The sequence below is a fragment of the Sinohyriopsis cumingii genome, chromosome 13 (assembly GCF_028554795.1).
Source record: "Sinohyriopsis cumingii isolate HCF-2022 chromosome 13, ASM2855479v2, whole genome shotgun sequence".
In the NCBI taxonomy this organism is placed as follows: Eukaryota; Metazoa; Mollusca; class Bivalvia; order Unionida; family Unionidae; genus Sinohyriopsis; species Sinohyriopsis cumingii.
In genome coordinates, this window is record NC_142973.1 from 61,453,509 (window position 1) to 61,467,925 (window position 14,417).

Sequence of the window (14,417 nt, forward strand, 5' to 3'; positions counted from 1 at the left end):
CAGTTTCAGAGCATGTATATCCATCATAAGCAAACAAATGAACTTAAGTTTCATGGCTAGAATTGCACTCAGAGCCAAACCCATTAATGCACTTTCACTGTTTAAGTCTACAAGATAGTGACTTTAAATGTCACCATACATTTCTTTGTCAGTAGCACATGTCCGTGACCAAGTTGTTTGTATTAATAAAAATGATCAATACTCTGCATCTGCACTATCTTGGAAAACTACATCCAGATCGGAGAAAAGCAAATTGACTGAAAAGAAAGAAAGAAATATTGAAAGGTCTTCATACATGGATGCTTTCTGTGTATTCAGCAGGGAAGAAGTCATTTAATGATTCTTTTTAATACCAGTGGCTTGTCTAAAAAGAATGTATCTAGGAAAGGCAGCTTAGCTGTTTCATACTTGTTAATTTAATTTTATTAACTATGGCAACATACTCCAACATGTTTTATGATCAGACTCTAAAATTATATCATTTCTTCCTTGTTGAACCCTCAGTAACTATATATTTTTAATTAAAGCCATGGTAGCTCAGCTGATAAAGCATCAGACTTTTAATGTAATGGTCATCGGTTCTATATTTGCCTGTGTGGGGTTGAAGCAGTGTGTCCTTGAGAAAGACACTTAGCTCGGTTTTCTGCAGCATAATATATCTACTTGTTTGGAAAAATTACCATTAAAACCATGAAAGCCAAATAAAACTATAAACTTTAATTAAGTTTTTATTAAAGGTTCTAAAGTTATTATGCCAAACTACATATGCACACATTCATTAACATAGCTTCTTGCATGTCAGGAGTGGTGGGGGGGGCAGAGTTATTGTTTCTAAAATTGGTATTGTTCCATCCACAATTCTCAGTATTGACCAAAATTGAGATTTGTTGTTCACATTTGGTTTGATAATCATTTCTACAGAAGTTTAAAGTATTTATGTACAGGTTTACAAGAAAGACCAACTGCAAACTGCACATACCCTGATCTGCAGGCACTGGCAGATTTGGGTCTGTGCAGTTTTCTTAGGAGCAATCAGTTGAACAAACAGTATAGACCCTGATCTGCAGATGCACTATGCTACGATCAAGATCTTCGTTGTTTGCAGTTTTGACTGAATTTATAAGCGAGTATAGACAGTATGTGTGATGAAGAATATTTTATTTTATTTTTGGTTTTAACAGCAGCACTTGAAAACATTATTGGCCATATCTTACAGAAGAAATGGGAACTTTGTGCCTCTCATAGACACTGAGGCAGTCAACCTGGGTGGGTATCAAATGCACGACCCCTGGATTATGAGTCATATGCTCTACCAAATGAGTCACCACAGAAGATCCCTGCTAGACAACAAAAGAAAACCTATGTATTTTTTTATTGTTTCCATCATTATATATTTGAGATTTATACTAACTGGGGAAGATGGGTAATATTCTCATCAGTTCTGAGTTCTTTTCCTGTAAAATCATTAGGAGTTCAAGATGCACTCTTAACAGTGAAAGATTTGGTTAGGCCATTCACAGCTTGGTGAATTCCTTGCCTGCTTGGAATGCTTTCTAGATGCTATCAGTGCTTTGGAGTCTCCGAAGTCCTATCTTGTTCACAATAAAAAAAAATTTGATCAAAGAACTTGCTCAGGTGAATTATATGCCCAGGTAGCTCTTTGGGAATTACTGAGATAATGCAGAATGTAATTTTATAACTCTGGCTCCATTCATGCTCTTAGTCAACTCTTTACAGTTTGGCAATCTGAGCAGCTATAAAGTTAATGTAATTCTTAATTTAAAACTTTTTTTAAAGTGTTTAATATAAAAATCTTGCTAATCACGTTTTTAATGGCTAGAATTTCTTCTTTTCCTACCTTGGGCTTTGTGGCATTTGATGACATCTTCACTTGTGGTACTGATCAAGTTTCCTTATGAGAGTGTTTATCCAGGTGGAAATTATCACCTTTGGTGTAAATGATTACAAGTCCATGCAAATGCAGGTCAGAAGATTAAGTCATCTTTTGAGGAAACATTATCATTGACTTACATTGCAGCTATTTTTCACAGTGTAAATGGGTGCAGTTGTTAGTTTGAAAGAAATGCTGTGTGGCTTTAAATGTCACCTCTTACCAAATAGTGTGCAAAAGAAAAGAAAACCTCACCTGTACCAGCCCTATTGAGTACTCAGATTTCAGTGTGTGGCAAGAACATTTTGTACAGTTTGACAATACATTTTTTGTTTCAACCAGGAACTAAATTTCTTTTGTCTTTTTTAATGTTGAGTAAAGCTTTACTACAAGACCAATTCTACTCCAATCACAGTGATATCTTATCTTTGCTGACAAAATTGCCAGTTATTGACAGTTCTTCTAGCTTTTATTAATCTTGGATAATCTTAAGGTCTGACACATGATTTTATGAAAGATTTTTTAAAATCTAACAAGCCAATTAGGCTACTGTGACCTATTTCTAGCTGTTGAAAAATAGACCAGTATGGCTCATATCCAGTGTGTCATATTGTCAGACCTGTCAACCATTATGTGTTGCCATAATTGTTTTGACCCTTTAAATACGGACTTTAAGTAAGGAATAAAAGCACAAGTTATAGACCTTGATTATATGCATTAAAATCTGGATAATGACTTGTCTGTTTTTGATTTAGATCTGGGTTTAACATTAGGTTCAGTGAAGTTGGTTAGTTAACCAGACCAACTTTACAGGAGTACCTTAGATACTTGAAACTGCACATATTTTGCAATGCAAAATGTCTGGATGATCATGCTGTTACTTATTTCTTTTAAAAATGGTGTCCATGAAACAATATTTTCAGGACAAGAGTTTTAATGGTCAGCACAGTAGAAGAAAAGGGAATATTTAGATTTCTGGGGGAAAAAGCAATAAGGATGAGAATGCATTGATTCTTGGTTAACATGAAATTTCCTCTTTTTAAAGGAGTATGTCAAGTTGAGAGATAGCAAAAAGCCATTGAGCTCCATAGGGTTTGGCGCTGCAGTTTGTTAAAGTGTACTGGAGTTATCAAGGTTCAAGTTAAACTTGACAAATTTTATAGACCTAGTTGAACACAATGTTTACCATTACTGTATCAGCCTTAAATCACACTTCTGGACTTTAAAATGCACTTTTTCCAGCTTGACAGCAGTAAATGATATTTTGTTACACCTCATTGAAAAATGATCTAACTTGTGGGAAAAAAAATTGACTGCCTTACTGAAGATGTCTTGTTAGGGCTGGCAGGTCTGTATTTTAAGCAGTATGATAAGTTCATGTAGACCAGGTGCATACAGCTATGTGGGATCCTTAAGGACTGGTAATATGATTTCCTGATGGTGGGTATCGTTGAGTTTCTTCAGGACCAGAATGTTTATTTAAACCAGAACCTGATTATGTTACATTTCTCATCAAAGACTCGTTATTTTTTCACAAGGTATACAGTGTAATAGAGGGCATACACCAAATCAGAATAAAAATATTGTTTTTATATTTTATCACAAAGTTTTTTAATTTGGGCATGTGTGTGTGAGTGATTTGGATTTTTGTCGTAGCTCTAAATATTATTCAGTCATATCACTACACTACAGTATGGCAGCTTATAGTGATTTCTAGCACTGGGATATGCCACAGACATATAGCACAATGTCCCACACTGTCACATTATTCTTACACCAGGCCAACCAGTCGTAACACTGAACTCATAATGCTGAGTGCCAAGTGAGACAGCTGTTTATACCATTTTTATAAGTCTTTGGTAGGTCTCAGCTAGGGTTCGAACTCATGACCTACTGCACCCAAGGTGGACACTCTGATCACTTAGGTCACTGAAGTTGTCTAAAATTTGGGCATTTAAGGATATCCACCGTCTGTCTGTCTGTGTGTATCTGTCAATATCTTTGGCCATCCATCAGTATATTGGCTAGATCTTTGCAACATGAGCTCTGCCTACACTGATCGAAGGAAGATGATCATATTTTGGTATATTTCACAAAGATGTGTATGTAGATAACCAGTGTTTGGAGTCCTGGATACAGCCCCAGAGAGATGGGGATGTGATTGAGGATCAAAAGCCACAGTTGCATAGGTAATATGCAGCCTTGCTGGCTACCTGTTTGCTTTTACACTATTGAGGAAGGTTTGTCTCATTTGATACGATCTTACTTGATGGTGATACAGTAGATGACAAAGGTTCTGGATCCTGGATGCTAGGGTAGGAGCTCAAGAGTAAAATCATATGTACACAACAGTGTTGAAATTTGTGATGGCTTCCATCTGTTAAAATCACACGTACATAATTGTTGATATTTGTGTTATTTTGCACATTTATATTCAAAACATAGCTCAAAGAAACCTCTAGGTTGTCCCTGGATTCCCAGTCAGATTTATTTGAACACTGTTTTTTGGTTTTTTGTTTCTTAATTTTTATGTCTCTTCCATAATCAGTGTAGAGGAATAACTTTTAAAAGACTTCTTTGTTTGAAAACAAATTTGGTATAAATAGTTAAGTTAGGAAGATGTTAGGTCATTTTTAATTTTCAGTGTAGTAAAAACAAAATGCAGAGTTTTGGCCTTAGTTTAACATGTAATTTTGTCCTTCTATTGCATTATATTGGCCAAGGCAATCATGTTGTACTGACACATTTCTCATTTTCATTAGTGTCTTCTTTCTTTTTGCATCCCTTCAGTATCAAATTGGGAGAATTTCTAACCACTGCTCACAGAACAATGTTCCAACAATAGACTAGGATGTTTCAGTGATAATTCTATTCATATTAAACAAGCATTGGTAATTTTAAGTGAATTGACCAATTAATTAATTATGATCTCTGTGATTGATTTCAGTCCAAATTCATTTCACATTACTACTGCTGTTTCAGACTTGTGATTAATTTAAACATTTTCACTGTTATGCCACGACATACAAGACAAATTAGTCAATTATTATTCTCAAACTCTCAAACTGGTTGTTTTAATAACACAAATTTTGATTGATTATGCAATATTATTCTCTTTCCACCATTATTAAATCATGCATGTAGATTAAATGAGGAGAAAAAGAAATCAGTACAAAATGCAGTTAAGAGGTGTATGGATGCTATTACTATCAGCAGTTCTGTTTTCTTAGCCACTCTTGCAGGAAGCATGTTGTGTAACATAAACATATCCCTCATGGGTAATGGCAGGCTAGAGATAATATTAACTAGTATCGGAGCAGCACAAAGTAGTAGGTTGTCCATAAAATTTATAGAAAACAGTTTTCTCTAAACATTGGTCTAAAACATGGCCCAGATCATGGAATATATTTACTTATGTTTATAAACAAAATAGATATAAGTATTTGCAGGTGTCTTGAACAACTTAAGTCATAACAAGCACTTACAGCAAATATAACACATGAACAACATGTAAAAAGGCTAGGTGTATATGCTGCTTGTCAGTTACTGTCTGTCCATCATTGATTGTGAACACTTTGAGGGCATTATTTCTGACCAGTTTTGATAAGATTTAATATGTAAGGTGATAGCATTAAGACCTGAAATTAGTTTGAATGTTAGCAACATCTGTGCATATTAATGTGGTGATTTTGCATCTGATTGGCCAACTTTATGCCATACTCCGGGTGAGATCTTTATATTGCATATTAGTTTACTCCCTCCCAAAACGTGTCAGCATGGGGTATTCACTAAAAGGCTTCTAAGTATGATGCTTAATTTGTCCTAACTGAAAATGGTACCATTTGGTGCCCAATATGGCCACCATAGCAGCCATAAAAAGATCTAGTTATAGCTACTTCTTCTGAACTGAACGTCATATCAGCATGGGGTTTTCATCAAAAGATTTATTATATCTGCTTGGTCCTAGATACAAATGGTTCCGCTCGGATGTCTAGTATGGCCATAAGTAGTAGCAATCTTGAAAATCATGTTTGCTACTCCACATCAATTGATGACAATTCATTCCAAAAGAGTAGCAAGAAGTTTTTCGAGAGTGTTGCCGTTGTGGCCATTTTGAATGTTCAGCAATCACCAATTTCATTTAGGACTAAGTAGACCTTGAACGAATGAACAACAAAGGCCATCTCTTCAGCTCCTTATGTCTATCACCAGTAGAGATAAAATTTATTTTTAAATCAATAACTCATCATAAGAAGTCTTCTGGTGACATCCCTTTATCAAACTTTCCAGAGGAGGAGGAGAAACAACAGTAATCAGATTTTCAAGATTGCTTCACTGGAATAGCAGACCAGCCAACTCTTACGATTTTTGCTGTAGGTCTTATGAATATTACCCTTAAAATATGGATTTATAGCATGCTAGCAAAAACTATGGAAAATGATCGTTTCCGAAAAATCTGGATAATTGGTTCATCCGTGTCTTATTTGGATCCAGGTTTCATCTTAGAATTAGTAAAATTAGTCAGGGAACCAGACAAACTTTACAGCAGCACCCCAGATGCTTCGAACTGCACCTATTTGTTCATGCAAAGTGTCTGCATGGTCAGACTGTTGTTGATTATAGATTTTTTAAAATGGCATCCAGAAGGCAATGCATGTTAGGATGGAAGAGAAAATAAGCTTCTAGAAAAGTGTTAATAATCAACATAGAAGAATAAAAAGGGGTATTCATATTCTTGAGTATGCCTCATGGTGGGAGATATGATTGGTGTCATCATGTGAAATGGAAAAGAATTTCCAAGAATCATATCAATTTGAGAGTTAGCAACAAGCCATTGAGCTGCATAGGGTTTGGAACTAGAGTTTGTCCAACTATGCTAGTGGTAAATAAAGTCTACGTGTACTTTACAAACTTTTCAGTTGAACATAATGTTTATCATCGATGCTTCAAACTTTAAATTACGTTTTCCAGATTTACAATAGCAGTAATTGATATTTTGTTACACCTTACTGAAAACTGGTCAGTCTTAAGGAAAAAAATCAACTGCTTTACTGAGACAGACTCATCAGGGTTGGCAGGTCTGGGATAGGAGACATAACTGATTCCAAGCATGTGTGATTCAGAGAGAGACTTTCTTATCACCAGATATATAAAGAAGTTTTTTTTTATTCACTGCTTTGCATGCCCTTAACATATTTCAGAGAATTGGACTTTTTACTTGTTTCTTGAATGCATCTCAAACTTGAAACTACTTTTGCAAAAAGTATGCAATTTGGACAAATCAGCTTTGGATCTGTTGAGAGGAAGTCTGAACTGTGGACACAAGCTTGTTTGTGTGTGGGGGGGGTGCTCTTCTGGCTTCTGAGACCATGGCCACTTTGTCTCTAAATTTTAAACTCGCCCTACTTTTTGCAAAAGTTCATTGATCTATGTGCCATTTTGTATCAGTCTGCTTTAGATCTATTGTGATGAAATGTAAAAGTTTGATTCCAGAAAAGGGTCTGGTCTCAAAATTTCAGCCCTTTTGGTTGTATTTTTGCTTTAATGTTAGTACAGTGTCAACATATCATTGTTAAGCTACTTTAGTCCTCTTTGCTCGAATAATATCTGCTTCAGTCACCCATGAATAGTGATGATGGAGACTGCCTTATGACCAACACAGATGCATCGTGTGGGGTATATGAATTAAATCTTACCTTTGGGGTAAAGGGAGAATTTTGATGTTTTTCCAGCACTGTGTATTTACAGTTTTTATTAGGATTATTGATGTTTCACCATATACAGGGAGAGTTTGTTATTAAATTATAATTTTTGTTCTTTTCATTGCAGAATGATGTTCTGGACTGACTGGGGAGAAGTTCCAAAAATAGAAGGAGCTGGGATGGATGGGAACCTGGCATCTCGATCTGTATTAGTAGATGAAAATATATTCTGGCCAAATGGTCTCGCCATTGATTATGAGGATTTAAAAATTTATTGGGCTGATGCTAAATTGAGTTTTATACACAGCTGTAATTATGATGGTTCCAATCGTAATGTAGTAGTTGACAAGGATTTACCTCATCCATTTGCATTGACGTTGTATCAAGATACCATCTTCTGGACAGACTGGGAGACAACTTCCATTCATTCATGTAACAAGTTAAATGGAGGCAATCGAAAAGTTGTACACAGTAATATCTATTCTCCCATGGATATTCATGTATTTGCAGCAGAAAGACAACAGTCAGGTGTGTATTTGAGAAAAATTTGCAGTAAGTAACACAAATGGGAAGGGGGAAGAATCTTTGTAGTATGATATTTTCCTTATTGTATGATGGTGACTTTGGTTACTCATGTCTTGGATCTAGGGTACCATTTATTGTCATTCCACGGATAGTGGAATATTGATGAATGATACCATCTCCTGTATCAAGTGGAATAGATCCATACTACAGTTGGAAAGAGAGAAACAAGACTGATCAAATCCCATAGCCACTGCCCCAGACTAGTAACTTTTAAAGTTGGACAAGTAAGATTTTCCAAAGCAATAGCCTGGGACAAGTGCTTTTTTCTTATTTCAAAACAAGTATGGCAAGTACTTATTTTCCTACTTTAATCCTTTTATCATCGGTCCATTTTTGCCCTCTGAGCTTTCTGAATGCTTGAATCTAACCTCACTTCATTTATTCATTCACATCCTATGATACAACAATAAGCGGTCATTGATAACTACTCATGTGCATGAGTTCTATTACTGCTTGACTGCATATTGGGCCAGGCAATCAAAAGACTTCAAACAAAACAAAGCCAAACCAGTGTCCTAAACAGTGGTGTTTACTCAACCCGGATGCTCACAAGCAGATTGCCCTTTGATTTCAGTCCACAGTCAGTGCAATGAAATTATTCAAAAGCACTTTACCTACTTGTGTCCATTTACTTTATGAACTGATTAAATAATAGTAATGAGTCTTTCATTTTTTTAATTGATTATACCGAAGATCAACTTAGTGGGCAATATTGCATTTGAAGTGAATTGATTACATTAATTAGTGGTTGGTGATTTCATTTAAACAACAAAAATGTATATTATGATCACTTTAGAAGGAGTAATTGACAAATGAAGTGATCTTTTATATTTTGAATAAAATTAGTTTCTTGAAATGTTTTCACAAGAATGGTCATAAGGAAGATTTAGAGAAGATAACTTAATGTAAAAGTAGAAGGATAAAACTTAGACTGCCACTCAGTCAGAGGTAACTATTTCTCCAAAAGATATAAACCAAACTCTATGGCAGCTAAAAGCACTGAGACAAAATAATTTCAGCCACATTGGGTTGATAATTATCCATGGATTCACTTCACTGACTCTGAAGGGAACATGTTTTTGCAGCTATTGCAAACAATATCCCATAATTGGCATGGGTTGGACTTTCAAACCAGTGAATTTGTCAGTTGAATTGACAAATTCAGGATCTGGTGACAGTTTTGGTTCTCATAAAGCTTCTGCAGCAAAGTTTATGCATGACACTAAAATGATAATGAAGTGAAAAATAAAATAAAGCAAGAGCTATCTTTAACGCAATTCTCACCCTTGTCCCTGTCATGAAAAGTAGACCTTAACGGCTGCGTGTATTTATTGAATGAACATTGAATGAAAACGATTGAACAAAAAAAAAGAAATTAACATGAGAAAATATCCTGAATTCAGTGAGCAGAGTGGAGAGAGAAAAAAAGAGTTAATACATTTTTTAAATCAATGTAGAAAATAAAATGAAATGGCAGATATTGAATATTCATTATATTTATTAAACCATCTGGAACAAGAAAAGAAAATGTCAGTTTGAAAAAAGACAAAAATGAACCAAAATGACAAAAAAAGAAAAGAAAAATATCACCACAAACATTCATTGTTCCACAGATTTAAAAAAAAATCAAGAAGTACACACTAGTTTTGGTATTTTTTCAGTTTTACATGTTTTGGCAATATTTTACAGGTATAAATTTAACCCAGTATGAGTATGTTCCAGAAAAAAAAGCAATATAATATTTCCAGTTAAATTTAGGTTGGATAGAAAGTTATTTACTTTCAAGTCAAATTTCTGGCAGTAGATGAATTGTTGGCAGTATTCCTTTATCAGCAGAAAGTTATCAAGAAGCATTCAAATTTACATGCGCAGCTGTCCCCAGTTGTCCATCAATATGGCATGCAATTCCGTTTAAGAAAATCCTTGTAAACAGTGTCTTCACTTCCCATCCAGCTTTCAAGTTCAAAAGTGTGCAACAAAATGATGTAGATTAGTTGTTTTTTCAACTTCACAGCACTGTCCAATATACATGTATACATGATGAATGTTGGTAAGAAAGATACAAGATTATGATCATGTGAGCAAGCAAAACAATTTAATATATCTTTTCATCAATAGGTGTGTTGTGTGCCACATTATGGGTGTTACCGTTGAAGTCAGTATCATGGTGTTATATGTTGAAATTTTCTGTTACACTTTTATTTCCACTTGAAACCTTCAGAATTGTTTCAGCACATTTGCCTTCATGGATTCTAACTTAACAGCTGTTTTTAAGATAAATGGATTAAGCTTGTAATACCAATATATCGTGGGGCCCCAAGTGGTCTAAAGTGCTCTACGGATCATTGCCATCTCACCTCTGTCTGCGTGGGTTCGAGTCTCGGATTCAGCCAGTGTGGGTATGTGAGAAAGCTTGCCAGTAGCTTCTCGTGGGTTGGTGGTTCTTTCTGGGGTTCTTCCTCCACCATTAATACTGGCTGCCATGTATAGCCTGTTGTGTGCTGAAAAATGGCATTAAACCCTACAACAACAACAACAACAACAACAACCAATATATTGTCACAAGATGTGTTGCATTGCATGTTGGAGGTCTTATCCTCAAGGTTGACATCACAGGTCAATATCACTTATGCTTTTCATCTTGATGGCATGTCAGTATCATGACTTGCAAAGTTTTATTTTGAAGGTCAAGATCACTGATCACACCCTTTTCTGCACTTTTTCTCTAATTGAGATAGGACAGTCAAATTTATTAACTTTCAGTGTCTGCCCAGAAACTTTACAGTTCTTTTAAGGTCAGATTTCATTTTTGTGAACATTATTTCATGATGGTAGATGGACACAGAATCACTGGATTATCATTATTATTATTATTATTATTATTATTAACCAGATTTCCCCCTGCAATTGCATGATTTTATTTTTTTGTGTGAAAAATTTGCCATTATATATCAGTATTCTGCAAGTATGTGCATTTGTCCATCCCTTACCTGCTACTTCTTTGTGTTCTGTTAACTACTTACGTTTTCTTGAATTTTTAAGTTCTGATGCATAACTTTTGTATATTTGAGATCATTAAATTAAATGTCAATTAGGTTGGAAGAAATTAAATCATTATACTTAAATTAGTAGATGATTAAGAATTTTCTGAAAAGGGCTTTACAAGTAAGAAATTATTTTCAGGTCCAAATCCATGTGGAACAAATAATGGAGGCTGCTCCCACCTGTGTCTTATGTCCCCGAGCAAGCCCAACTTCTCCTGTGCCTGTCCCACTGGAGTTAAACTTCAGACTGATGGAAAAACATGTGCCAAAGGTAAGTTTTAACAAATTAATAAGGCTATCATTGTAAACACAGATTTTTCCCATTAGGGTGAGTTTCTTTCCATGTTGGATAGATATGACAATTAGTATGCACATGGTTGTAGCACAACAGTAATTGAACCAGAATGGCACAATGACTTGGTGACCAATTTTCTTTTCAACTTAACCTTTTAACCCCTTCTTCTTGGCATGGTTGAAGTCAGCAGAGTTACTAGGTCAAACCGATTCTGTAGTATTTACTTAATCTGTATAATTACTACTGGTGTAACATGAATAAGAACAACACAAAGATGGACCAGCCCTAAGTGGCAACATGGTTTGTAATTTGTGTAACATGAATAATAACAACACAAACAGACCTGCATAAGTTGCAGCATGGTTTGTAACTTGAGTAACATGATAACAACAACACAGAAACAGACTAGACATGAGTGGTAACATGGTTTGTAACGTGTGTCACATGAATGAATAACAACAGTACAGAAATGTACCAGCCCTAAGTGGCAGCATGGTTTGTAACTGGTGTAACATGAATAGCAATAACACTGAAATGGACCAGCATTAAGTGGCAGCATGCTTTTCAGTAAACAGTAGTTTCATATTTTACATTCCCTTTTTTCTTCCACTAACCCCAAAACAATGCCCCTTTGTTCTGGCACACCTGGATAACTTGTGATCCCATTTCTAACATTGAGGCAACAGTAAGTCCTATGTTTTGTTTCCAGAGAAGGCCACAGACAGTTTCTAATTGCTTAGCTAAAAATAAATTACATTCTAATTAGTCAGTGAAAGAATGATTTATTGCTTGTTTGGCCAATGTAGATGGCAGCTAGTGCATGGAAATTTAGAATCATCATCATGAAATTGGCAAATTTGAATGGGAAATCATGTTTTATGAGATTTTCCTGAACATAATTGCTTTCTCAGTAAATTACACAATATATGATGTAATTCTTATCAATGAAAATGCTTATAAAAACCTATTGGTGGCAACACTGTATGAAATAAAATTCTGATTAAAGATGTCTCAAGTTAAATTCATATTTTACTTTTATTTTTTAATTTGATGTTAATATGTAGGATTCAATGATGAAACTAAATAAAGTCTGAAGGACTTTATGTAAACTTTGTGAGTGATTGGGTAAAATTTACACATCGATAAATACCCAACTATGATCATTTGATCCTTATAATTCCAATTTACTTCATTTCTAACATCAGATCAGCAGATTTAATCAACAAAACATCCACTTGTATGTACATGGAAGTTTTCGTTCATTAGCCTCTTAGCTGCGATAGAATACATAGCCCTATCTTCGCTAGCCAAGATTCATTGATTCTTTATACAGTGATACAGGGTAGAATGTCACAGCGGGTCATTCCAGTGATATATTGTTATGATCATTATTTTAATTTATAAAAAAAATAGTGGTTGCGGTTAAACCAGGAATATTCCCCTTTTTTGTGAAAATTATGCTTGTGTCATTGTTTTTTTAAAATGCATTTTGATTTTTCAAAAGCAAAATCGAGTCCATTTTTAGTGATATCCCTTGGTTGACATGTGAACCTGACCTTTAATAACTTGTGCTGTAACATGTTGTCGAGGTGAAATGCAATAATTTCTGAAGATTGGCTTCTAAAGCCCACCATATGCCTTCTTCGGCTAAAGAGGTGAGTGTTGGAATGCAGGAAGATCTGTGAAATGACATTGTTTTAACTTCTAATGGTCTATTTTAATCTGTGGCTTGTCATTTTTTATCGGAAATCACAGGAGTGGGTGGGTGGGATCTTGTTGTTATTATGAGTGTGTTAGGCGTTGATATAGATAAAACTTCACATCAAATGATCTGGAAACGGGGAACCAAAAGTAGTTCGCAGAATTTATTGCTGTGTAAAAAATTCTCGATCAGTATCATATGACCATTTACAGCCAATCAAAACATAGAAAACACAGTCAATTCTCATACAAATTGGAATTATTGTAATATAATATGCCTAATATAATATGCCCTCATCCATTCAGTACCGAGTCAATCAACTGTCATGTCAATGCCTGCAAGAATTTCTGCAAGAACCTAATTAAGTGCTTGCTCAGTGGCTAAGCTGACTTGATGTTGAGAACTTTATGGTCTATCAGCATAATGACACAAGCTAATTAACAGATTGGTTATCTCCAGCTGATTATAACATATGAAAAGTTCCAACATAACATTAACACTCGGATGTGGATTAGCATTATTTCTTGTTAAAATCACACACTGTAGATAACTCCTTCATTTTTGGTTTTCGTTGTTCTCTGGATTTTCTGTTTAAGTTTTGTGTGCAACTTTTGAAAGTAACTTGTAAGTTTTAATAAAATGTATATATTTCTGATTTTTCTCTGTTTGGTTTGTATATTTTATCAGTATAGTTTCATGACAGTGCAACATGATGCCTGTGTTTATTAATGCAATGAATAGGAAAGTTCATTTCCTTGTACTGTCAAGAACAAGTAGTAGCAATTAAACTGCCTGTCAATGAACAATTAATAACATTTAAAATCACATTCAGTGAACAAGTTGTGACTTTTAAAATCACTGTGTTAGGAAATAACTAGTGCAACCAGATTGACATTTGGAAATGGCACTTGATGAGTTATGAGGCAGACTGCTCAGGTGACCTAAGTGGTTAGAGCGACCACCTTGGATGCAGGAGGCCACAGGTTCAAACCCCAGCTGAGTCATACCAGAGACTTATAAAAATGATACTAGCAACTGCATCACTTGGCAAGCAGCATTAACTCATTCAGCCCCAATACCGCCCGTAGGCATGATGAGGCTGTACCCTACTTTCGTGCTCTGTTGCATCAAGGTCATTTAAGTTACAATAAAGCAGACAGATGTAGCTCTACAGTGATACCAAATAATCTACTTGCAT

The 14,417-nt window shown here is 35.1% G+C and overlaps 1 protein-coding gene across 1 annotated transcript in view; it reads left to right on the forward strand.

Annotated features, from left to right (window-relative positions):
* The window catches only part of LOC149785684 (low-density lipoprotein receptor-related protein 6-like), a 139,516-nt gene that overhangs the window by 65,160 nt on the left and 59,939 nt on the right, over positions 1-14,417 (forward strand). The window contains exons 3-4 of the mRNA XM_089979522.1: positions 7,721-8,121; positions 11,362-11,493. Coding sequence (XP_089835648.1) covers positions 7,721-8,121; positions 11,362-11,493 — 533 coding nt within the window. The remainder of the gene's footprint in view (positions 1-7,720; positions 8,122-11,361; positions 11,494-14,417) is intronic.